The 22,751-nt window shown below is 37.5% G+C and overlaps 2 protein-coding genes across 4 annotated transcripts; both read right to left on the reverse strand.

Annotated features, from left to right (window-relative positions):
• Window positions 1–6,154: 6,154 nt before the first annotated feature.
• On the reverse strand, window positions 6,155–10,208 carry LOC103709370 (protein NEGATIVE GRAVITROPIC RESPONSE OF ROOTS-like). 2 transcript variants are annotated; one of them, XM_017843389.3, is made up of 7 exons: window positions 9,970–10,208; window positions 9,759–9,837; window positions 7,779–8,033; window positions 7,495–7,709; window positions 7,227–7,389; window positions 7,099–7,144; window positions 6,155–6,427 (listed from the first exon to the last, which is right to left on the reverse strand). In XM_017843389.3, the coding sequence occupies exons 1-6, from the start codon at window positions 9,973–9,975 to the stop codon at window positions 7,125–7,127; spliced, it is 738 nt and encodes a 245-aa protein (XP_017698878.2). In that variant the 5' UTR covers window positions 9,976–10,208; the 3' UTR covers window positions 6,155–6,427; window positions 7,099–7,124. The 2 variants fall into 2 exon arrangements, with proteins under 2 accessions (XP_017698878.2, XP_038985393.1); XM_039129465.1 differs by having other exon boundaries at window positions 9,759–9,867.
• A 5,702-nt stretch (window positions 10,209–15,910) lies between these two features.
• LOC103709335 (probable nucleoside diphosphate kinase 5) lies at window positions 15,911–22,545 on the reverse strand. Of its 2 annotated transcripts, none has more exons than XM_026805523.2 (5): window positions 22,362–22,545; window positions 20,505–20,801; window positions 19,278–19,385; window positions 18,324–18,433; window positions 15,911–16,646 (listed from the first exon to the last, which is right to left on the reverse strand). In XM_026805523.2, exons 1-5 carry the CDS (start codon window positions 22,418–22,420, stop codon window positions 16,621–16,623), a joined length of 600 nt encoding a protein of 199 aa, XP_026661324.2. In that variant the 5' UTR covers window positions 22,421–22,545; the 3' UTR covers window positions 15,911–16,620. The 2 variants fall into 2 exon arrangements, with proteins under 2 accessions (XP_026661324.2, XP_008792854.2); XM_008794632.3 differs by having other exon boundaries at window positions 20,505–20,759; window positions 22,362–22,543.
• Between the last annotated feature and the right edge of the window lie 206 nt (window positions 22,546–22,751).

The following is a 22,751-nucleotide window of genomic DNA, read 5'->3' on the forward strand; positions in this document are numbered from 1 at the left end:
TAGTGTGGCTTCAGTTGCGCTATTATTTTCTACATGGTATCAAAGCTACAATCGTGGTAGCTGGTACACGATAAGATCTCTTAGTGAAGAAAATCAACTAGTGCTCTAAGATGAATTTGAGTGGTCATATTAGTAGACTTGGTGTAGAATTGCTAATCAGTTCAATTATAAAGTATGGAGAACATGCATGGTGTCTTTTATCTTGTTGGTGAAGACTTGTGGGAGGCTGTGGGTGGAGTTGATACAGTAGCTTCAGAAAATAATATGCAAAATGCTGAAGCTCTCAGGCGATGGAACCGAAAAAATGCTAAGGTAGAATTTGTCTTGAAGCGATCTATTTCTCATGGTTTGTTTGATCATATTATATGGCGGCAAGTGAAAGATGGCAACAAAAAGGATGTGGCTCAGCTGAAAATGTTAGAGAACGGGTTGGCAAATCCAACACAAGATGATCTCTCTATTGCTCAATTCTTTTTGAAAATTAAAAATCTGTGTTCAAAAATTTCTCTTTTGAATTCGGAGGAACCAAGCGTCATATTGTTTGTGGCCTAAAACTAGAATATATATTCCTTATGTTACATCAATCCAAGGATAGGTTCAACAGCCATCTTTGAAAGAGTTTGAGAATCTCTTGTCCGCATAAGAATTCTTGGCAAAACAAATGGCTAGTGTGACTTTGGTTGCAATATCATTTCCTATATATGCACGTTTTTGCACCCTCCTACACAGCTTGGGAATGCGATTTTGTCGTGCCCAACCTTGAGGAATTTAAGTGAAATGAGTTCCCGAGATTCAGTATCGCCATGCATGCTGGAAAGAATCTCCATGCTAAGATTTTCTAAAGACAACATGAAGATCATGCATCAGCAAAATGGATGACGTACGGGTGCATGGCTTTTGGCAGAGCAGAAATTTATCATAAACACCTATGGGAGTTCCAACCGAGAAACACATGTAACACAAGATCCATATATGACACCATTGAACCTTCTTCTCCCAAGGTGGTGCATGAATGGCGCCATGCTTGTGGACTGGACGATGTCTCATCGTTGTGATTGCTAATAGTGTTTGTTCACCATGACCACGGTCATTGATGGATTAGTAAATTTTATTCGAGAAAACCACTCAAGGTTTCTCTCTAGTATGATAACGCGAAATTTCTGTATGTGGTTCTTTCATTGCAATATATTTCAATTGCTTTTCAATAGTGTTGAGAGAGAGATGAAGAGGATAGAGAAACAAGGAAGAAAAGCATATGCTTGTATACTTCTTCATTCTCAGAACAGTGTCATAGCCCTCTCTTTTATAGATGAGGGTGGCTGTGTACAAGTAAGGTACAGCTAAGATACAGCTACTATACAGCTACAAGACAAGACAAGTCACACTCCTATATAGCTATAGGACAAGACAAATCATACAGCTAACATCCTCCCTCAAACTCAAGATGGTAACGAAGATGCTAACTTGAGTTTGTGAACCAAATCCCGATGACGCCCTGGTGGATGAGCCTTCGTAAAAATATCAGCGAGCTGATCTGCAGAAGCAACATGTATCAACTGAAGAGTGCCTTGCTTGATATGATGCCGAATGAAGTGGCAATCTATCTCAATATGCTTTGTTCGCTCATGAAACACATCATTATGAGCAATTTGCATCGCACTTATATTATCACAATTGAGAGAGGAACCACTAGTCAGAGGAATACCCATATCATGGAGGAGCCATCGAAGCCAGATGAATTCAGAAGTAGTATCTGCCAATGCACGATACTCAGCCTCTGTACTGGAGCGAGATACAACCGTTTGTTTCTTACTTTTCCAAGAAATGAGAGAAGAACCAAGCAAGAAACAATAGCCGGTGGTAGAACGACGATCTGTAGGGTCTCCAGCCCAATCAGCATCAGAATAGGCTTGAAGATCCAAGGTAGAGTGGGCTGAGAATAAAAGACCGTGGAACAATGTACCCTTAACATACCGGAGAATACGTAAGACTGCTGCATAGTGTGTAGAACGCGGTGCATGCATAAACTGACTGACCAATGTGACTGCATAAGAGATATCTGGGCGTGTAACAGTCAGATAGATAAGACTACCAACCAACTGTCGATACAAAGTCGCATCTGTTAATGGTTCGCCATCAGTGGGAAGAAGCTTAACATTCATTTCCAGAGGACTTTCCACAGTCTTGCTATCTGTCAACCCAGCACGAGAGATCAGCTCAGAAGCATACTTAGCCTGGGAAAGGTAGTAGCCATCTGAGCTGGATGTCACCTCGAGACCAAGAAAGTAGCTAAGGGATCCTAAATCCTTCATCTCAAACTGTCGTCCAAGAAATTTTTGAAGTGCATGAATCCCTGAGATGTCATCTCCGGTAATAACCATATCATCCACATATAACAAGAGAAGAACAGTACCGGCCTCAGATCGGCGAAGAAACAGTGCAGAATCATATGCACTAGGAGTGAAACCTTGCTGAGTAAGAACTGAACTAAACTTGGAGAACCAAGCGCGAGGAGACTGCTTGAGACCATAAAGCGCCTTTCGGAGGCGACAAACCTTTCCAGGAGGATGAGCAAGACCTGGAGGAGGCTGTAGATAAACTTCCTCAGCTAAATCACCATTGAGGAAGGCGTTTTTAACATCCATCTGATGCATCCTCCACCGCTTGACAGCTGCAACTGCAAGTAAAGAACGAAAAGTGGTAAGACGTGCTACCGGGGCAAAAGTCTCTTCATAGTCAATACCATACTCTTGAGTGAATCCTCGAGCCACCAAACGAGCCTTGTAGCGTTCTACTGAACCATCAGCATGCGTCTTGATCTTGTATACCCACTTGCATCCCACTGTAGTCTTTCCAGGAGGTAGGTCAGTCAGATCCCATGTATGAGTGGCATGGAGTGCTTGAAGTTCATCGGACATAGCCTTCTGCCAAAGAGGATTAGAGCTGGCCTCGCGGTAGTTACGAGGCTCATAGAGGGTAGCAAGAGTAAAAAAGCAATGATAGTCATTTAGATGAGATGGAGTGGATCGTACCCGACCAGAGCGACGGAGGGTAGTACTAGGGAGGGGTTCGGGCTCGGATGATCCAGTTGTGCTGATGGGATCAGTGGACGATCCAGCTTCGGTGGAGTCGGGCATGAAACGGTCTCTTGATGAGCTCTCATCACCTGCAACAGAAGAGGAATCTGGAAAGAAATCAATAGGAGGATTGTTGAAGACTGGGGAATATTGAGGAGAACCTGTGAAAAGAGGAGATATGCTGGTAAACATTTTGTGTTCCCAAAAGTGGACATGTCGAGATATACGAAGTCGTTTGGCTATGGGGTCATAACAACGATAACCTTTATGTCCGATGCCATAACCAAGGAAACAGCAAAGACGTGATCGTGGTCCAAGTTTAGTATGTTCATGTGAAGGAAGTAGAACGAAGCAAGCACAACCAAATACTTTTAGGAAAGAGTAATCAGGAATTTTTTTATAAAGAACTTCATATGGTGATTTGTTTGAGATGATAGGAGAGGGTACCCGATTGATGGTATAGGCTGCTGTAAGAGCAGCCTCTCCCCAAAAAGATTCAGGTAATGCCGCAGAAAGAAGAAAGGACCTGACAATATCTAAGATATGCCGATGTTTTCGTTCGGCACGACCATTTTGCTGAGAAGTATAAGGGCAAGAACGATGAGATAATGTTCCATCTTGTTTAAGTGCTTCCATAAATGAGGTAGAGGTATATTCCATGGCATTGTCGCTACGAAGAATTTTTATGGGCCGACCAAACTGAGTTTTAACCATCTGCTGAAAATCACGAAAAGTATCAAGCAATTCAGAACGATCACGTAAAAGATAGAGCCATGTATACCGTGAGTAGTCATCAATAAATATCACAAAATATTTTGATCCTCCCTTAGTGGTAACAGGAGCAGGTCCCCAAACATCAGAGTGTATCAAGTCAAAAGGTGCAGTAGAAAAAGAAATACTTTTATTAAAAGGTAAGGCATTTTGTTTTCCTAATTGACAAGAGACGCAATCAAAAGATTCAAAATTAACTTTTCCTAAATGACCATTTGAAGCCAAAAACTGAACACGAGACGGAGAAGCATGTCCTAACCGAGAATGCCAGAGACTAGAGGATACAGCAGCGATTGATGGGATAAGACTAGAGTTAGGAACATGTAGTGATATGAGCTCAAACAAACGGCCAACTTTACGCCCGGTCCCAACGAGCTGACCCGTCTTCTGATCCTGCACATCACAACCTCTATCAGTAAAAGTTACTTTAAGGCCATGTTCCACAAGTTGACCAACAGACAGTAAGTTGAAAGATAATTTCGGAACAAGATATGTATTAGGTAAAGACAGAATAGGAGTAGAGACAGAACCTACGTGGCTTACATCCATATGAGAGCCGTTAGCAGTGTAAATAACAGGAACAGAGTTTAGGTTTGTGCTCAAGGAAATTAGGGATGAATCAGAGGTCATGTGATTGCAGCAGGCGGAGTCAATAAACCAGGAGGAGGGTTTACCTGAGATGGTAGAGAGGGCAGTGCGAGATAGAACCTGATGAACTATTGCCTCAATATCAGCTGTAGTAAGGGATGAAGTGGGTATAGAAGAAGAGGATGCAGAACCAGACGAATCAGTAGAAGCAACGGCCGCAAAACGGTGTGATGAGATCGTCTGGACTTTTTGAGCTGTCTTCGTCTCCTCAGCTTGTTTCTTCCTGCACTCTGAGATCTTATGGCCTATTTTGCCACAATAGAAACACTGTTTCTGAAATTTACTAGTTTTTCCTTTGTCTGACTTTGAAGAGATAGCTGCAGCAACTGGAACAGAAGCAGAGGAGATAAGGGGGGTAGGTAAAATACCAGCTGATGTGGCCATAACCATATCAGTAGAGATGCCTCGACGAGTAGTCTGACGAGTTTCCTCTGAAATGAGTTCAGTGAGGGCGACCTCCACAGTCGGTCGAGGAGATCGATGAAGTAGGGAAGCCCTGGTAGTCTCAAATTCGTCGCGAATGCCCATCATAAGCTGAATAAATTGCCGACGATCTCTATATTCTTGAAATTTCTTAGCAGAGTCCTCATCTGTAAAATTAGGATCAGCCTGGGAAAGTTGATCCCAGAGACTGCTGATCTGTGAATGGAAATCAAGAATGGATTGACCAGATGCTTGACGCAACTGGTGAATCCTAGACTCCAACTGGAACTGAAGAGCCAAGTCACTTGAACAATTGTAACGATTTGCCAGAAATTCCCATGCAAGCTTGGCATTTCGAAATTTTGGAAGAAGAGTTTGAATGGAAGGCGCAGATGTATTAATAAACCAAGATAATATCTTACAGTGTGTACTCTCCCACTCCTCTCGTCGTTCTTCAAAATCAGCATCAGACTCTGTAAGACCCTGTGTAGGAGCCTTCCTGTCTCCGGTGACAAATCTCCATAATCTGCGCCCAATAAGAAAAACAGACATCTGTTGGGACCAAATGCTATAATTGGTCCCATTCAGTATGACCTCAATAGGGCGTGTAACATCAGTTGACAAGGCCATGAATGAAATCTACTTCTTCTTCTTCTTCTTCTTCTTCTTTTTTTTGTTGTTTTTTTTTTTTTTTTTTTTTTTTGTGTCACGTCTCTGTAGCTTTAGCTAGCTGCCCAGATGACAGGTGACCAAACCCTTACGCCGCTTTCAACTTTCAACCTCCCTTGTCACACTTCTTTCACCAGACTTCAGAGAGAGCTCCTCTGCTTTTGTGCCACAGAGATGAAGGAAACCAAGGCGGAGAGGAGGTTGAAGAGAAACCCAAAGCGGAGAATAGGGTATTTTACCTGACAGCGGAGAAGAGAAAAGAAGCCGGAAGGGCGGAGGCGGCCGGAAGGGCGGAGGCCCAAAGAAGAAGCCGGTATCCCGGTCGGTCAAGGCCGGCCTCCAGTTCCCGGTCGGCCGGATCGGTCGTTACCTCAAGAAAGGCCGCTACTCCCAGCGCGTCGGCACCGGCGCGCCCGTCTACCTCGCCGCCGTCCTCGAGTACCTCGCCACCGTCCTATAGAAGAAGACTGGAGAAGAGGGGAGAGGGAAAGAGGCTCTCGTAGAGCTAGAGAAGGTGAGGCTCTGATACCATGTTGAGAGAGAGATGAAGAGGATAGAGAAACAAGGAAGAAAAGCATATGCTTGTATACTTCTTCATTCTCAGAACAGTGTCATAGCCCTCTCTTTTATAGATGAGGGTGGCTGTGTACAAGTAAGGTACAGCCAAGATACAGCTACTATACAGCTACAAGACAAGACAAGTCACACTCCTATATAGCTATAGGACAAGACAAATCATACAGCTAACAAATAGCCACAAATTCGATGTACGTGTAGATATGGTCAAGGTGAAATGATAACTCTCTTCTTCTTCTTCTTCTTCTTCTTTCCTCATTCATCTGCAGACATTTCAATAATGATTTAAAGCAGCAAAGGGTTAAAGGTTGTTACTTGCCAATAATGTGAATAATGGTGGGCTATGTCCATATAATCATGTTGTAAAAATTATGTTACATTGACATTCATGGTTTTTATACTATCATTTGTGCTAATTTGTGCATATGGTCATATATTATTTTTAGGGGGTTTTGCAGTGAAGGCCCATAATTTTTTTTTTCTTTTATGCAGAAACTCTGTTCTGAATTTTACTTGACCATTAAACCTATCCCTCATAACTACTTACAAGGACTATTTTAAGTGGGCGTGGACTTGTATTATGTGGGTCAATCTAAGGATAGGGACATCATGGTCCAACAAAGTCTAAATTGGACTGTCTCTCCAAACAACAACAACAATATTTGGAGGAGAAGAAACACAAATTCATGCTTGCATACGCAAACCTATCATTGTAATTATCGACTTAATATTCTAATTTTATGTAATAATTTATTAGAATTTTCTATATCATATGAATAGGAATATAAAAAGAAAACAGAAAATATTAATATTTCAATAACTGATTACCATAGACAAACCCAATGAGAAAAGTTGTTTGCGCCATTGATATGACTCGGCCTAGGATATTAGCAAGAACAATGCAAAAGGAATTCCTTAGGCTTTGCAAACATACCAGTCACAGTGAAGCTTTGTATGGTATTACATCTCTAGGACAATGTCTGACAAGAAAGAAAAACATCAATTAATGCCTTCTTAAACATGCATGAGTGCATGATATTCTATATAAATTCATAAACTTACATTCTGAGTCTGTCTTGACCCATTTGCCACCATCCTTTTCTTCCTCATGCATCTTGTCCTCAGCATGTGTTCTCTCCTCCTGTTTCTTCTCCAAGTGCTTCGGTTTTGATGTTGAATTAGAATTTTGAGGATGTATTTTCTTGTGAAGCATAGTCTTCAGCAGCTATAGGAATCAAAATAGAGAAGGTAGAATAAAAAATCTCATCAGGCAATTAAATCTAAAATAATACACCAACATGTATTTGTTATGTGTTCACACATGTAATACCTTCTCTATTTTTGACTCAGGAAATGGATCCCTTAAGTTACGAGCCGGACCGAAGCCACTCTTGCAAACAAACATCTTCTTGAGGAGAAATGAGATTGATTTTTTCTTAATTGCACCTCTAGGGTCTGCTAACAAATTTTTGGCTCTGTTCAAGATGATCTTGCTATTTGGCGAGAGATCACAATTGTCTTCATCATCGAAACCATCGCAGAACTCTAGGCAAGATGTCCGATCAATATCCAAGCTTGATGAATGATTTAGAAATCGATTTAATGGGAGATTACCTTTTCCCCATTCCATCTCTGATTCATCAGTTCTAGACTTGGGCTCGGCTGCAAGTAGTTTAGCTAATTCCTTCTGAAATTTAATCACTTCTTCTAGCAGAAGGTCCGGTTGATCTTGCAGAGTATACAAGCTCTTTGAGGAATCATATGTTGCTGTATCTTCCTCCAACTCACTGTTACCAAATGTCCCGATGGCGAGTAACGCTTGGGGCCAGTCACTGAATTCGTCTTTATGAGTATCAGGCATGGTGGTATCTAAAGAAGTACCACAGAATTAGAATGCAAGTAATTGCAGGACTGAAAAAACTTAGAACTATTCATTTTGTTGACAAGGTCTGAATTTTTTCTTTACTGACAGACGCAATGTATTTTTCAAACTCTTGCGACTCTAATTAAGGACCTCCCACTACTATAGATTTATAGATTCATGCCATGTTCCACTCTAATCACAAGAACAATTACTTATTCTCCAATATATAATATGTCATCTGCAAAAGTTTAGCATTCTTTGTTGTTTAAATCCATAAACTAAGACATCTCTTCCCCTATTGGCCAAACAGGATTTGATGTTCAAGGAAAGGTAGGATGACTAATATAATACATCAGACTTTCTTTGACATGATCTGGGTTCTGGACCATAGCAAAGATCTTAGTTCAATGTCCATGGTCTACCACCGTTGACATTAGATCAATCCATCTCGACAACATCACAGTAGTTACCAACCAACCAACAACTTTTCTCATGTAAAACTTTGAAGATATTAAGAAAATAAGGATATGTATCTATAACTTCAATCTTTCCACTAAAACTTTATCACAGGAAAAGTTTCATTGAAGTATTTAGCTCAGCTGTCTAACAGAAAAGTTTTCATGACCTTGAAGTTTTAAATTCAGGTTCACTCCGATCCATCTGACTAGAAAATAGAGTTTAATTTGGATTATGTTCCAATTTTACTCATCTACTGGAAGTTTGGAACTCTTTTAAAGTTCTTGCTTTGTCACGTCAGTAGTGTTACATGGGGATTCTCTTTTAATTATGAATAGTTCATATTTTGATATTTGTTACCACTAAAACTTTAATAGTTTTATATGAAGAGGTAAAAGAATGCAGAAAAATGATCCACTAAGCTCAAATTCTAGAAGAGAAAACACGCCACTTAAGAACAAATAATATATAGATGAACTTCAAGGCTAAATGGAAGATCTTCCTTCTTCTTTATTTGAGAAAATAAATGCAAATTCTTTTGTTGCCATGTAGGTCATGAAAAACATGTAATTTATATGGTCTCCTTACCATTCTAGAAGAGAAAGCTTAACGTCAGCTATTTGTTGCAGTCATTAGACTGATATTTTCCAAACTTAGCCCCAAATACACCAGTTTGTGTGCAAGCGAAAATAAGAACAGATAACAAGCTCAATGCACTGATACTTATCTTGCTTCCATAGCCCAGTGACATGATCAAAATTGAAATAGAAATTTATCGTTATTGTTTGCTACCAAAACATGAAAATATCCACCATCTTTCTGAGATAAAAATTGCTGTTAGTTTTACTTTAAAACTCATTTGAAATAATCAAAAAATCAACAGATACCTAACTCATGTCTACTCTTTTCATTGCAACGCAAAATACCTTCATTTAAAAGTTCGCAATTCACTGCTGATAATAGAAAAACGAACTCAGAATCCACTGTTGGTCGAAAAGCTAGCCATCTGACAAATTAGCCCACTCATCATTAGCAGGAAAAAACTCATCAATAGAAAACAAAGACGCAACTCTTTTCAAGTTAACATCTTTCTAATGGTATCAAAAATAAAAAAATAAAAAAAAAACCACAAGAAAGTATCAGAATGCAGACAGATCGAGTTGTGATGAAACCAATGAATGAAAAAGGATTACTCATTGGCGGATGCATGCCAATCAATGCCTATTTTTAAGTCTAAACAAACTCCATGAAAATTATATGGAGGATAAGCTTACGACGAGCTGAACTTGACCCAACATCAACTTTATTCTTCTTTTGTCTCCCAACGAATTTGTTTTGCACCCAGTTCAAAATCTGTAGGCAGTGAAAACCAAAAAGAGACACCTTGAAGACACAAATAACAAAAGAAATAAAGAATATCAGTCAAACAACTCTCATATTCATCGTCCTAGCTCGGTGCCAGTATTAAGTTCCCTCAGTACTCACCCTCATAGTTCCCCACAGGGCTTGTGATGTCTACGGGAGGAGGGAGGGAGGGAGAGGATGTCTTGTGAAAAGAAGGAGCACAGGTAGTTATCAGGAATTCAAGATCCTTAAGCTGGTGGGAGCTTTAATTGGGAGGGTTAAATAGACTGTTGGTGATAAGTGAAACTCCGGAATTCCATGGTGGCTATAGCTAATAGGCACTACTGGCTCCTGAGATCCAAGTTCCAACACACAGGGACTTTGCCAGTGGGTTTTGGAGCCTTCCTAAACTAGTATACTCATAATTTGTGGAATGTCCCATACTTTCCAAGATATTGTGAAGAATTTATTTGCAATGTGTATCAACTTTATTCACCTGTATTCTACTAAAGTTTTTTTTTTCCAATGTAAAACCTTATCTAGAATCTCTTTTTAGTGTTTCTTTATGGCTTTGTGCACAGAGCTATTCCATAATAAGCCCACTTTTGGCTGTCAGGTTCCAACTATTTTCTTAATTTTTTTAAAGTCCGAGGCCCATGCAAAGTTCTGCCTGCTGCTTTTCTAACATTATTTTGTTCATTCCTTTTTCTTTTTCTTTTTTTTTTAAAAAAAATTGATCTCTCTCCCTAGAATAACTTCACCATCTCACTTGTTTCTTGGTCATTCTAACTTGAAATATCGACGTCCTGATGCATGACTTTGAATTCTATGCAAAGTAAAAAATGATTCCAATAGCTTGTATGTATGTGTGTGTGTGTGTGTGTAGAAGCCTTCAGAATGACCATCCATATCATCAATCATCCCATAGCTACAATTTTGATCTCCTTCGGAACTGTTAATACCTGCCATGTGCCCAATCTGTAGGAAATTCCTTCAGCTTGACCCATTGAGGACCCACTGCCTTGGTACAAAGCTTCAGGTATAAGTACACCCTAACACAAGTGCCATCAGATACTCGTAACTAATCTGATATTATTAGTGTGAGATCTTAGTTGGCCTGTTTTTACAACTAGGCCTCCCTGCTCAATGATCTTTTTGACTCTGGTGCCTTTCACAAGACCATATCATTTTTGGAAAGTATGGAGTTCTGATGGAAATAGAAGTGATGAATAGTGCAAAGTTGCGTACAGTTGCATGTATATGAAATATATAGTGATAATTACTTTTTTCGAGGACAGATGTGCTATCTAGCCTATCACATATGGCTAGATAGGAACACCTGAATCTTCGAGGATAGGAGAGTACACCCGAAGATAATGGTGGACAAAGCTTTACTTCATACAATGGAGATCATCAGCATCGTTGTGCCTAGGATGGTTAGGGATATTCGGGACTCCCACTCAGCTTTTATAGCGACCAGAGTTGCTTTCGTCTCCTATGAGCTCCCACCCCTAGTTTTTTTAAGATAAACTTCGACGATAGTGTTATTGAGGGAGTAGGCAAGGGGGGCATGGGCTTTGTTATCAGATACTACAATGCCAGACTTGTGGTGGCTGGAGGTCGGCGGATCTTCGATGCTACTGTTATTGGAGTTGAGATTAGAGCTGTGTGGGAGGGCATCTCCTATGCAATGTTTGTTCTAGATGCGGGCTGCATTCACCTTGAAGGAGACTCGGTCACGGTGATCAAGTGGGTTCGATGTCGGCAAAGCGATGCTAGCAGATAATCACTGCTCCATGACATACTAAGTCTAGCGAGATGGTGTGGCTTCTTCTAGGCTATTTATGCCTACCGGAAGGCGAGCAATGCTGCCGACTGGGTTGCCTCATTTGCGGCTCATCATGCTAGAAAGTTCTTTTGGGAGAACCAACCATATATTCCTTCTATTCGCCAGCTTCTCTTTTCTGATTTTGATGACTGCACTCATGCACGTTTTTTTATGAGGCACCATGCCAAATAATAGTAATAATAATAATTACTTTCTGACCTTTCAATGATGGAAAATAAAAAAACATAATTGAAATCCTCAAGGTTTATTGGCAATTAGGCATGGTAATAATTTCTCAGGAGCTCTTTCCATTCTGGTGAAAAGCTCCCTAGTGGCCCATCTGGCATATACAAGTGTCACGACAAGACAACTCCCGTCGCATCATGTCGGCTGACACGTGCGGGCGCGCGTGTTGTGGGGTTGACTCACTAAAGAATCATTAGCAGCAGCAGCAATCATTCAACCAACATGGTTTAACTAAGCTCATCAGCAGTTCCATCTTGATTTGCAAGGTTAGCAAACTTTATCACTTGTAATAATTCCACAAAGCTCTGAAATATACTTTGAGAGCACATGGCGAAGAGTCATTTCGAATTGCAGAAGATTCAAAAGCCTGCCTCAACATCAAACCGGCCAAATCTTATCATAAACTGGAGCAATAATCTTCAGCAAGAAGGCTCCTGAAAAATAAACCAACTCATGATGACCATTTGATGAGAGCGTACTAGTTGGTGATGAGCCAGTGCTATTGGATCTGAGCCTTAGAGTGAGTCACCTGTTTGTTGTCCATTCATGCCGATTTGATTCTTTTGCTTCTATTTGAAGTCTCTGTCCAGAAAAGATCCACCTATACTGGTCTGAAAGAATAATTCACAGGAGCATGGGCATGCCTAGTCTTGAAAAGGCTAGAGAGAACAAAACTATAGAGACAAAGCTGTCACTATGTAAGGCCCATTTTCCGGGGCAATGCCTGAAGCAGTAGGGACAGCATCCCAGAAAGAGCAAAGAAAATGATCGAGTAGTACATAGACTGTAAAAATTTCCTTATAAGGATACAAATGGAAGAGATAGAAATAGTTGACAGGAACTACAGTTCTTCTTTGGTATCAATAGCATTACCAATGAAGGGTAGCATTGTAGTAAAACAGTGGAGCAAATCCACTGGCATTACACTGTTAAGAAGAAAAAAGAAGGCAGCATCTTTTGAGCACTAAGGATTGGCATGTTGATCATCAATTTTTTTTTTTTTGACAAACGAGTCTGATATAAGATAAAGGAATATATCATTTCAAAACTAGCAACATTCAGTTAATCTTTCTGATATTTTCTAAAGCTCTTCAACTCTGGACTCTGGAGTACTTCCTTGAATGCAGAAGATTTACAGGAGTTAGTTCTTAAGGAAACAAAACCTTGGTAGCAGGCAATGTGGTCTTTCTGGGCGCCAGAGACGCAGCTTCCCACATGGTTTGCTTGAGCTGTTCACATCAGGATAGACATGTCAATCCTCGAGATGTATGCTTAGGAGAGGTTTTCTGGTGCAATGAAGGAGGGGGACTTGTACCAAAAAAAAAAGAGAGAGGAGGGGGATTAGGCACCTCACCCAAGACAATAGTGAACAAGGAAGCCATGTGATTTGTCAGCAAAATGCACAGATAAAAATATTTAGAAGATCAATGTGCCTTGATAGTGCGAAAGATATGAATTTCAAAAAAAGAAAAAAATGTGAAGGATACTACCTAAAAATGGAAAAAATATACTTTGCTTAGAATATTCTACCATCCATTGAACTGTAAGCATTTCCATCAAGAGGAAAGACACCATGCGATTACTTCTCTTTTTTTATTTTGGCTGGATTTGATCTATTGCAGGCCTTGTCAATGAACTTCCGGAAACTGATCTCTTGCAGAATGTGTTATGTTTTTTTATTCACAAGCATTAGTGAATTCGAAGTGACATAAAGGATTGGATGGTCTCTGTAAAGCAGTACTTAGAAGTGACTAGCTTCATTGTTCGAGGTACCTATGAAGTCCTAAATTTGCTGCAGTCAGCAAACCACTTTTTTCTAAGACACACACATGGGTTCATGTCCTGGTCTGTTTTTTCTCTCTCTTTTCACCTCAGTTCTTTTCTCTTTTGATTAATGTGTCATATTCTTTTGTGATTTGCTGTTGAAAAAATTTTAACTGTCACCTGTAGGAAGCTGCGAACTGCATAATTTCTCTAATAACTGGCTGATAAGAAAAAATTGTTTAGAGTACTTCATGAATTATTATAATTTAATTTTTTTAAATATATTTATATTAAAATTATATGAATCATCCATTATAGCATATATAAAAAATCAACTACCCAAAATATTTGTGGGCTATGAAATTAATTACTAATGTGTTGATGTTCAATTATAATTATTCGTAATTGGATGCACCTGACATGAGAGAGATTTTTCTTTCTCAACCTGAAATCCTCGTTGCTGCAGAGAAGCAGGTAACTCCAGAGCTGAACCTTAGTTCAGGGAGAACGATTGCAAGCTTCCTAATTAGTGTTCAAGAAGTAAAAATTATTTATTTATTTGAAGGTACAATAGCAGGAAAAGAAAAAGACCAGCCTAATTGTTGCTGAAAAACTACCACATTGAACAAATTGTCACCAAACTCAAGCTTGATCATTACTTACTTTTCATTGATCGGATTTCTTTTTCTTTCTTTAAAGTCCAGTTGCCTGGTACTGGGGCCATCTGGCAGTAACTTTCATGTCTCACATTACCTAGTACGAGTTGCCCGGCTCTTGACAATTATAAGGCATCACAACCTGCTAACAAACACATTGGATTTCAAACAGTAATTGAACTGATCAAAAAATCATTCTGAAATTATCCAGATACCAAGTAGCATCAGTGATTTTGAACCATGGCCCTTCTACTAAGAATAGAGACTAAGACTTTGTTTGGCAGAACCGTTGGTAGTAAAGCTTTTTAAAGTAGAGTTTTTTGAAATAGATTTTTAATAAAAAACTATTTGTTGTTTGGTAACTACATTTTTAAAGTGTTGTAAAACTTTAATATGTAGTTAGTAAACAAACTGAAAAAATAATTTTAGTATGACAGGATGACCATAAAGAACATTGCATAATGTTATACAACAAAGCATAATAAAATATAATATATATTAATATAAAATATATAATATAATATAACATTAGTGTAATGTAATATAATATTATTCTAATATAGTTAATATAATATTGTATACTATAACATAATAATATAACATAATTCGATATTATATAATATAACATATCAATATATTATGATATAATATAATATAATACAATACAATATAATATAAGATTTATAGTATAATACAAATATTTTGATATAAAATATTATAATTATTATCATTATATATTAATATTTTATTAATATAATATTTTTAGGAACTAATTTTTGAAAAAAAATAAAAACACAATCATATTTGCAAAAACGAGATTTTACGATTCTTTTTTTTCCAATACTTTTCTTGTTCAAAATGATAGATAAATAAATGGAGGAAAGAAATAATACCTTGATCACATGGCAAAGAAGAAAGCCAAGGCCGATTAAGGTTCTTTGTTTGTTGAAGCTCTTGTAGATTTTTTTCGTGCATTATAATATAAATGAACATTTTCTATAATTATATGATTTTATCATGGATATTTTAGTCTAAAAAAATTATAAATCTAAAACAACTTTTTTCGATGCGTGCTAAAAGTACTTTTCCAAAGAAGTTTTCATTGTGGAGCTTTTTCCAAATAAATATTTTCAACTTTCTGGCAAAGCCAAAATAGCTTCTCAATTTTTTTTTTAACCAAACACCCCTAAACACCCATATTTCATCCAAAAATATTTTTAGAGGATCAGAAAGTACTTTCTAGCCCCCTAAAAGCTCTACCAAACAGAGCCCAACTATGATTTGTAGGCAAGCCAAGATGATATCAAAAGGAAAAACAATATTCAGGGTCTATCAGACAGCAATCTAGCAACATAACATCTTCCCTCTCCCCTTGATAAATTCTGCAATATCTTGCAACTATTCAGTATAAACAGAAAAAAAAACCTGCGCTTGGTCAATGGTTTTACACAGCATTTGATCAAAATACTTAAAGGTATCGTCTTCCACCATTAAAAAGCTAGTACACTGGCTTAGCAACAAGGGTAAAGATCAAAACAGCCAGCTTTCATATTTTAGTTGCACTGTAAGTGGAAACTTGCAATGCACATGAAAAGAATATGGCTATAATCTCATCAAATTGAAATAATTTTATTATCTATACAACAGAATATGTGTTTCCGCTTTTGTTGGTTCATGATTCTCTACCTCATAGTGCCCAAGGACTGAACAGAAAAGGGTTTGCCCATTACTTTGAGCAATTGTAGAGGCTACCATCTGCTTAAAATACAGTTAGTTGGAGAGTCCTGGCTCAGAAGTAGAGTCATAACAGGAGAGATCAACTCCTCTTTTCGCATATCTTCAACTTGATCTTATTAGACAGAACAAGAGTACCGACAATCATAAGATCATCTCCCACCGGCCACACGATGCCACAAGCGCGCTCACCTTTGCTATAGCGAAGATGAAATATGCCTGCACTGATGGATCCTGCTTATTACAGTAGTCAACCTTGTGTCAATTGGTGATGGTTTGGTAAACAATTATTTCCTCTTACATGCCTTTGCAAGGCAAATGTAGGATCCAAGTATTACATTAACAGGTACAACATTGAGCCATAGGTGGTACAAAAAAGCTGACCAACCCAACCAGCCAAACATGGTGTAGGCACCAGGCAACTGACTCTCCACTATTAATTATCAGAAAGATGGCTGCCCATCTGCCATCCATCTATAGGCTAAACCAAGCTTAATGCCTGACAAAAAATCTTCTAAAGTCATGCTTCACAACACCTACAGGATGAAGGAAAGCAGGCATCTTCTAAAGCTCATCGTGCTTCACAAAACCTGCAGGATGAAGGAAAGCAGACAATTAATCTTCAAAAGAAGTCCCGAGGTTTAGTTCTTTTTGACCAGTCTTAGACTGCCATTTGCCAGAAGACATAAAGAATGAGTTGGAATGAGGTCAGTCAAAACATTTTGTAGGACCAAACAAATGACCGCCAAAAGCAAAAAGAGCGATGCAGGAAAGATGCACCAAGAATTTGTACATGACAACTCAGAGATGCAAGTTATGCATGAAAATAGCTATAATCATATCATTGAGAACATAAATACAAATCAAAATTAAATCAGGCCTTCTACCAAGATCTTGGAATTCTCCATATGAATAAGATATCAAAGGGTTCCTAGCTAAAATGATGGGATGGAAAGGCAGCTAAATATATAGAGAATGCCAACACTTTTTTGACCTTCCAAGATTAGCATAATTAAATTGTTTTTGCATCTCAAACCAGAGAAGGGGCATGTCCTCAATTACTGAACAACGATAAGCAGCATTTACGAATACGCATGTATGACCAATGAAGACTTGATTATCTAAAAATCAAACTGTTATCTTTTTAAGCAACTTGAATACATTTTTCTTTACTGTCTCAAATGATGAGAAAATTCAGAGTATATCACCAATACATACACCATAAATATGAAATCACATCTTGGCCTTATCTTGGCAAAGCAACATGTTAATCTGTATGGCATAATTCATGAAAAAAATAGTATCATGCATCTGCATATTCTGCTTGACAACATGGATAACGTTGGATTCAAATCTTTAGCAGATATTATAAATCTACCTTAAAAAATACAAGATATTTATTTTTACACCAGTTATTTCTCAACTATGATGCTTCCCCTTACACCTAAATATTACTTATCTAGCCTTTTCTAGCAAGGGGTGAAAGTAGATCGGATAATATCCGTCCGCATCTGTTTTCATATCCGAATCTATCTGGATATGGATAGAAATTTGAGCATCCGACTAATATCCGTATCTATATTCATATCCATCAAAGAAAATGGATATAGATATGGATAAACAATTATCCGATCCATATCTGAATATCCAATTTCATTTGTAACCCTATTTAATTTTATATGACACTTATGAACTTTTAAGAAAAATAAATGACTATATTAATATGCTATTAACTTGATTTATCACCTACTTAATATCTTTGATTCTACGGTAATAAAGTTGAATTATCCGATTTATATCCATATTTATATCCATACTTTCAGTATATGATTTGTATCTGTATCCATTTAAAACAAAAATGGATATAAATTTTTACATCCGACTAACATCCGTATCCGTATTTGTATTCGTCAAACAAAACAAATATGAATATGGATATGCTAGTATCCGATCCGTATCCAATCCGATTTCAGCCCTATTTCCAACACAAGATGGAAGATTTTGACCACTAAAAACTATATCTAAAACAAATACGTAACTCATAGAAACAATTGCACTGCCCATTATATGGAAGTTATAAACCGATCATTTCCAATAGAATGAGGTCAATATTAACCTAATCCCATTAATATGTAAACGAATGAGAACAATACCGTTGTTAATACTCTCATAAGTTTCATCTTTATTATAAATGGTGATAAAAGCAAGTAACACCAACAACAACACGAGTCATCAATGTATTCAATTAAACAAGCATAAAAACTAACCTGGTAAAATGTCTCCAAAGAAAAATGAAATTTCTCGTGCGGCAGATGGTGGAGAATCTGAACCATGAACACAGTTCCTTGCAGAATCCAGCCCACACATGGCTCTGATGCTGAAAAATGGAAGCAGAAAAATGAATGAAAAAGCTAAAATGGTGAAAACAGGATCATATAAGTTATGCTATAATGTAATGGTAAAAGATAAAATCATGGCTGCAGAGTATGCTTATATATTAAGGCACGAAAATATGAATTTGAGATAATGCTGGTTGCAACAAGACTATTCTGTGGTCACAAGTCACAAGCGGATTTTCTTTTTTTTATCATAGGTGAGAAAATGTCACAGAATGGAAGTGTTTCTACAAACAGGTAGCTTGATTCCACAAGCTCAAAGTTGCTTATATTCTTGCCAACCATTGAACTAAACCCTATAAGAGAATTAAGGATGTCCAGAAAAGGAGTGCAAGACACTTGAAGACCAAGATAGCAAAGGTTTAGGAACACTAAACACTGTAGAAAAAAGTTATGAAGATCTGAACTTGCCAGAACAGGAGATGTTAGGAAATCTTAAGTTTATAGGATTGGAATTTACATACATTCTAAATCAAAAAGAAGTGAGATGCATTTGGTATAGATGGAAACTGATCACAGGATTAAATAAAGTCAGAAGCCTTTTAAGTATAGTGGCTACTTTTCAAGTTCAAACAGCGTATTCTCTGAGAAGTCTTAGTCAGATTAAGAGTACATTTAGTTACAAAGTTTGAGATCCAAATACAAGCTAATTTTATATGTTGTATAATATCCATGCATCTGCTCTAGTACAAACATGAGTTTCATTGAGCCTAAAAAATGCAAGGTTTTCTTTATTTGCTCTTCTTTCTTAACATCATTATTTTGTTTGTAGGGTCTAATTGATGCTATCAAAAGATCTAGCTGCATAAGAAGAAATAAGCTAACCTGTTAGGATGAGAAACTTTAGCCTTCCTTGAATCAGTTGGTCCAATCAAAGCACGCCAATCAGAGATGGCATTAGGCTTTTCAAGAACCATAATCAACACTGGGCCACTAAAAATTAACAGTCAGTAATGCAGACAAGACATATACCATAACTAACTAGCAGACCATACTAATTATTGAATAGAAGAAGAAGAAGAAGAAACATTAGAATAATGAGTTATGACTATCAGTACAGATGAAGCATAATATACAGTGGGCGTCCCAGTGCAGATGAAGCATAATAGCATATCAAAAGACATGATTGTCATGTTTTTAGTTGCCTATAATGCAATTTAATAGACATTTACTTACAGGCTTTAGTATAAAAATGTAGTGAAATTAATAGAAGTGCAACATGACAAGGGCAAGACTATACATAAGAAAACTCACTAATGATAGGCAACTAAAAAGATTATTATATATACAGTACTAAAGTAGATGCTTGATGAAGAGAGTTCTGTCTGCACTCAAATGTAGTTATGGGAAACATAGTAGCTTGAGTAAGTACGGACGAAGTTTTGCACACAAAGTGCAATGCTACTAAAAAGTAGAAGGGGAAAATACAACGTATAAAGAATAATATTGTCTTACAGTGTTGAGTAATACAAATCTAAAAAGAAACTAAAACGATGAAGTTTTATTCTACAATTATATTGTCAATTGATAAAATCAGGGGCAGCAAAACAATTGCAGTAGCATCAGTATTGTTGAGAAGAGAAGCACAGTGAAAGATTATCTTCACCAATCACAAGCAAACAAGAATTAAAAAGTATGCTAAGCTAAGAATGAACTATAGACTAAGAACATTTTGATCAGGTCCAATTAAGATTGAATCATCAATCTCTCAGGTTGAATGCTTTTATGCTTGAAACCCACCAAAAAAAAAGTAAAAAAAATCACTAGTTAAGCATGTTGGTTAACTATATTAATGACTAAATCTTTTCATTATGAAAATAGATTACATTATTTGATCATCTATCACTGAGGCGCACCTATGTATGGAAACTAAGTTGATCAATCAGGGTAGTGCTTTTCTAAAAGGCATTTACATTGGCTTCATTTTCTAAAGCTTCCTGTCTTAAGATGATATACATTTCTGAAATTTGTTTAAATGGAGTAGATGAAAATGTCTAACTAAAAACTATAAATCAAACCTCGTGATATAGAAAAGAGAAGATAGTCTGATACCTTGTCATATACTCAATAAGGCCTGGAAAGAAGCTTTTCTTTGAATGTTCAGCATAAAATAGTGTAACATTTTCTGCATCAAGCTGAACGATCATCTCCCAGATGATATCAAATCCAGATTCCAGAATCACTTTCTTTATCTTTTCCGTGTAATTACCAGACAAACCATCTGGTTTTATCATGGCCAGTGTTTTCTCCTTTTCCTTAGCCGCATGTCTTGGAGGGCCAATTGAACCAGCAGCAGACAGAAGGAGTCTACACTCCAAACATACATCAATAAAAAGAAAAAAGACTAGTCTGTCATAAGCAATTAAAAGGTGAATATCAAAAGACTAGTTTGTCATAAGCAATTAAAAAGGTGAATATCAAAAGACTAGTCTGTAATAAGCAATTAAAAGGTGAATTCAATGCCATAACAAAATAATACAGATGATATAGGATCCCAGCAATCAGACAATATCAATGAAAGGCTCCATAAACAAAGCAGATAGCATGGCAGCATAAATGTTCACACAGACAAGTATATAACCGATACTTGCAACAAAGAATTCCTGCAGGATGAAACACAAAGGAAGAAGAGGCTCCTGCAGCCCCAAAGGAAAATGGCAGAAAGAACTTAAAAAATTCTATTGAAAGAAAGCTAAATAGAAATTCAAGGTTATAATATGGTACATCTCAACATAGAGGATCATCATACATACTGCAAAAACTTTTTTCATCTATTGCATGATAGATGAGATCTTTAGAGGGGAGAAGAGAAGACTGCTAAGTTATCAACCAGCAACATTGGATTTAATGGAACTATGGTAATCTTGGAACCTAAGAATTAACAACATAAGATAAAGAATCACATGTATCTAACCAGATTCTCAAAAAAAAATCCCTTATATGTTGTAGCTACCCTGAAAATCAGTGACACTTGCATCGCTCCGATAGAATGTGTTGTTTCATCCCAAAAATAAAGAAAATAGGTTCCCATCTCATGATTAAAAAGTGAGGTTTCAGCTTTACCCTATACTGATATCGTAAGGATTTATATCAAAGATGTCACTATAATATTCACAGCTATCCCGGTAAACTGAAACCCAAGATTGAGGATGAGGATAATAAAGAATATCATAATGCTTGATGAAGAAAGGTATATATGGAATCTTGAACTACCGAACATCACAAAATTTGCGGATAAAGAAACACTAAATTTAGCTACAGAACAATGCTATAAACATATACGAACAAATAAAGGAAGCCCAGGCATGCACTTTGAGAAGAAGGCACAACATCAGGCAGTTTTTTGGAATTAACACTGTTGTACAATCGTCGAACTTTGTGATCAAAAAAAAATTTAACATACTCGTCCAAGCATTAACGAAACCTCTCATAATAGCCCGAAATCTCACGTATTGAACTATTGCTTCATAAATTCAAAAAACTCATGATCTTCCCGAACAAGTAAAGAAAGACTAAGCTAAATTACAGGTAACATTCAAGAAGCTACCAGATATTCTTGGTCTAGTTAAAATATCTCAGAAACAGGTAAAAATACAAAATAAATATAAGAAATTGAACAGATTCTCCTAATGATGAAGAAACAGCACTCTATAGCTTGAGATCGGAAAAACAGAAACATAGCAAAAATCTAATTAATATCCAGGAAAACATGCACCAAAACACTACAATCAAACAAAATATATACACTGAGTTCGCTTGCTAAAATCTTGTGAAAAATTATAAGAACCACGATCTAATTCAGCTAAAAATCGAAGTAACAGAGAGCGAGATCCGACAGATGGAAAAGGAAAAGCCTAAATTTTTGGGCAAGGACATGCAAGGGCGGGAACAAACCCTAGCTTTGCTTACCCGGCGAAGAGAAAGAGTGCGAAGCGGAGGAGGAGAGCGGAAACCGAAGTCTTTCTCATCGCGAGGAGGCGGCGGGACGAAGGGAGGGAGTTCGCACGTAGGATGGAGTGACGGCGGTCCGTACGGAACCAGCCCTCTTTTCTCCGGTGCCTGCAGTTTTTACTTCCCCACCGAATACGTTGACCATGCGCTAGATTTGACTTCTGTTGAAATGCTAATTTCAAGTGCAAGTCAACGGTACGATGCATGGTGCATGCTTACCAAAAACGATTGTAAGAAAAGCACAATGCTGCATCTTGGGCGTTGCAATATTAAAGAAATGATCTTTCTTTGAACTGGTTCAAAAAAAAATCACTCCCAAACTTAAACAAACTTGTTCTCATTTATATA

The sequence above is a fragment of the Phoenix dactylifera genome, chromosome 8 (genome assembly GCF_009389715.1).
Source record: "Phoenix dactylifera cultivar Barhee BC4 chromosome 8, palm_55x_up_171113_PBpolish2nd_filt_p, whole genome shotgun sequence".
Classification (NCBI taxonomy): Eukaryota; Viridiplantae; Streptophyta; class Magnoliopsida; order Arecales; family Arecaceae; genus Phoenix; species Phoenix dactylifera.